The following is a 3,227-nucleotide window of genomic DNA, read 5'->3' on the forward strand; positions in this document are numbered from 1 at the left end:
GTCTAGGCCTATCCTAATGTAGTAACATGAAAATGTTTAAAGTTATATTTATAGCTAAGCATTTGGTCAAGAGCATTGTCCCTGCTTCTTGCACTGTAGACCCTTAGTCAGGTTTTAAATGAAGTCAGATTGCTCTTCTCCTTGAACAATCCTCGCATGAGAATTAGATATGTTGGTACTGGCATTGCACTGTGGCTACCGTGGGTTCTTAGGGACCCAGCCAAAATTTCGAATTTCAAATATTTTAATTTGATAAAAATGGAAAATTTAATCATTTAAAAAAATTTTATATTCTTAAATAGGTACATTGGAGTGATAAGAATGATGGTGATTTTGGTAATGTATTTGGTAATAATTAATAAAATGTTTATAAATCCTTTTTTAAACAGGTAATTAACAATTATGTTAATGTCATGATGATTGCATTCAAAGTAAAGGCTCTAATTTGCCAGGTGAAGATCAATCATTTAAAAGGACATCTACTGCTTGCAACAACAAATCGCAGATGCAGACACACAAAGAGTAATTCAAATAAACTACTCAGTTACAGGCCACCTGATTGGGCAGGCCACCTTCAAATGATTCCATTAGTGAAAGTTAAGGTAGGGAAAAATCCAATTGTATATAAATATATTTGATTTTCAACATACTTTAATATATGAGAATTTTATTTTTTAATGTATTAATCAGTCAATTTTTAAAAGCTGATCAAAAGCTAGAAATCACTGCATAAAGCAAGAGATTGAAATCACTTGGGCAAAATACTGATTAATAGCAAAAGGAAACAAATATTAGATTTGTAAGATGGTGACTGACAGGTGAGTTTAAACTATACTAAGAGAGAAGAGCCAGTCAGTCATAAAGAATATTTTATAAATATTTAAATAAAATTTGATATTTGTAAGAGCAATCATGTGAAAATCAAAGGCTTATTCCAAAAATCCAATAATGTCAAACTAAAAGTCAAATTAAAAGTCTTAATTGTAGTTGGAACTGCGCATTCTCGGATCTAGTTTACATAAGATTTATTGATTCAATGGTAGATTGGTTATTACAGTAAGATGCTTGCAGTAATGATTATTTTTTTGTATAGTAGAACTCCTGCTTTGGGTCACTCTTAATATTAAAGGGAAACTTTTTTGCAAAAATGTCTTTAGCTCTACAGCCAACCTCTATTACGAGGAAATGCTTATTAAAAAGATGGGAATACAGTAGGTTTGCCATATGACCAGTTCAAACTCATTCAGTTCCTGTGGAACAAATTCAATTGTTAAGATCAAAATAATATTTTCTAAATATTTCTCAAAATTTTAAATTGGATATCAGTTATGTACGTAAATCTACAGACTTTTCAAATGCATACACTATAGATAGCACTTAGTCGCCAGTTACCCCATTAATTTTCTCAATTAATGAGATATTTAAATGTTTTTTAGCTTTTTCAGCCATTTACACCTATTCATAAATGGAGTCTTCCAAATATACCAGATGATATTGATATTTATATCAAGCGAGATGACATGACTGGATCTGTTTTATCAGGTAACAAGGTTAGATGTCTAAAACTGTATTGCTTTAATTACACTGATAATATCAACATTTATTTAAACTAATAAGATCATTTAATAATACATCAAGTCACAGATAAAAAATAAAAGTATAATTTCCAATTATTTAAATCCATTTTAATACAAAAATTCAGGAATTATCTTCTTAAAATTTGTCACATAGAACCTGACAGTGTGAACAGAGCTTAAAGCTGTGTCCACACTGTCAAATGTTTTGTGACAAATTTGTGTGATGTGCATGATTATGTCATATTACACCCAAATATGGACATATTTTTTTAAAGAATGGAGAAAACATAAAAGAAAATTGTATTCAAATTTAAGTGTAAGTGAGCAATTTCCAGCAATCTAGAGGTGCCACAATTATAGTTTTTCTCAGCCCTACGATGGTTGTTGGACCCTTGGTCTGTGAATGTCTTTCCCTGGACCCCTTTATTCTCAATTTCTTATGACATTCAGTGTAAACATCGCCTGCTCTATCTACTCGTCTAATTTTCCCACTTCTTTAAGACTGTGCTTATACTCACTGTCTATGCCCCACCAACTGCTCTCCAGGGCTCCAAGTAAATAAATGAAAATAATAATATAAAAAGTATAAATCATTACTTAACACATTCATCTCATATTTTCGATCATTCAGCAATTAATTTTGCATCTTTTTTTAGAACCTTTCTGAGACTGGTTGTCATGGCAACATGTTACTGAACAGTTTGATGGGTGCATCCATGTACTTGGTTCCCATAAAAGCTCAAGAGAAGACTGACCTTGAGCCAAGAATGCAGCAGCTTGCCGACAGACTGCAGTAAGTTGGAAGTTTTGACCACTTTTTTTTATTTTCCTCAAATGGAAAGCAACTTGTCAATCAATCAATCAAACCATCCTCTGGCGTCCATCACCTTCATCCTGTGTCATCTTGTTGATCTCTTGCCACTAACATTCCAATGGGAAGCAACTTGTCAATCATGTTCTGACATCCTTTGGGTGCATATTTCATCAAAAAATTCCTCTACACACGTTCCTCTACCAGAAGGTTATGGTACAGATTTTGTTTAGAACAAGCGCATCGATCCGTTGTGGAAAGAGGAGCCTTGTCCAAGCCTTGTCCAGGCAATCTATGTATGGATAGATTTATTGATTAATAGAGATTAATTAATTGATTTATTATTTTAGGGAGTGACTGACAGGTTTGATGATGTCATACTAACTGTAGGCAGTGGTGGAACAGCAGCTGGTGTTGCTATTGGGAACTTCCTTACTGGATCCCATCTCAGGTATTTATTAAATTGATCTTTTTATTTGGTAAAAAACCTGCAGGGCATCAGCTATTAAAACATAATGACTTAGTACACACACACATGTATGGAGTGAACTTAAGTGTACTAGGTTCAAAGTGTAACACTTAATCTTGACAGGGCTTAAGTCAGACGCTCTTAGTACGTTGTCCTTTAAATGCAGCTGATGTCTTTATTATTCCGCTAAAGGGAAACTCTTTTCTCACCATCACATTATACAGTAGATAAAATATATATATAAATATGCATGAAACGGTCATCATAGAACATATACAAAATGTTTTAGAGGCAATGTAGTACAAGACACCTTTGCTTTTATTTTCAGGGTGCATGCCTTTGCTGTGTGTGACACTGCGGAATATTTTCA

The 3,227-nt window shown here is 33.2% G+C and overlaps 2 protein-coding genes across 2 annotated transcripts in view; both read left to right on the forward strand.

Annotated features, from left to right (window-relative positions):
- Positions 1–2,374, forward strand: part of LOC117124200 (bifunctional D-cysteine desulfhydrase/1-aminocyclopropane-1-carboxylate deaminase, mitochondrial-like) — a 10,032-nt gene extending 7,658 nt beyond the window's left edge. Inside the window, exons 8-10 of the mRNA XM_033270349.1 lie at positions 390–602; positions 1,437–1,550; positions 2,234–2,374. Coding sequence (XP_033126240.1) covers positions 390–602; positions 1,437–1,550; positions 2,234–2,374 — 468 coding nt within the window. The remainder of the gene's footprint in view (positions 1–389; positions 603–1,436; positions 1,551–2,233) is intronic.
- A 37-nt stretch (positions 2,375–2,411) lies between these two features.
- LOC117124202 (putative D-cysteine desulfhydrase 1, mitochondrial) overlaps positions 2,412–3,227 on the forward strand; it is a gene marked incomplete in the record, with an annotated part of 2,185 nt that continues 1,369 nt past the window's right edge. Inside the window, 3 exon segments of the mRNA XM_033270350.1 lie at positions 2,412–2,549; positions 2,739–2,839; positions 3,186–3,227. Coding sequence (XP_033126241.1) covers positions 2,412–2,549; positions 2,739–2,839; positions 3,186–3,227 — 281 coding nt within the window.

The sequence above is a fragment of the Anneissia japonica genome, unplaced genomic scaffold (genome assembly GCF_011630105.1).
Source record: "Anneissia japonica isolate Jap-2015-1 unplaced genomic scaffold, ASM1163010v1 scaffold1072_len94636_cov127, whole genome shotgun sequence".
NCBI lineage: Eukaryota > Metazoa > Echinodermata > Crinoidea > Comatulida > Comatulidae > Anneissia > Anneissia japonica.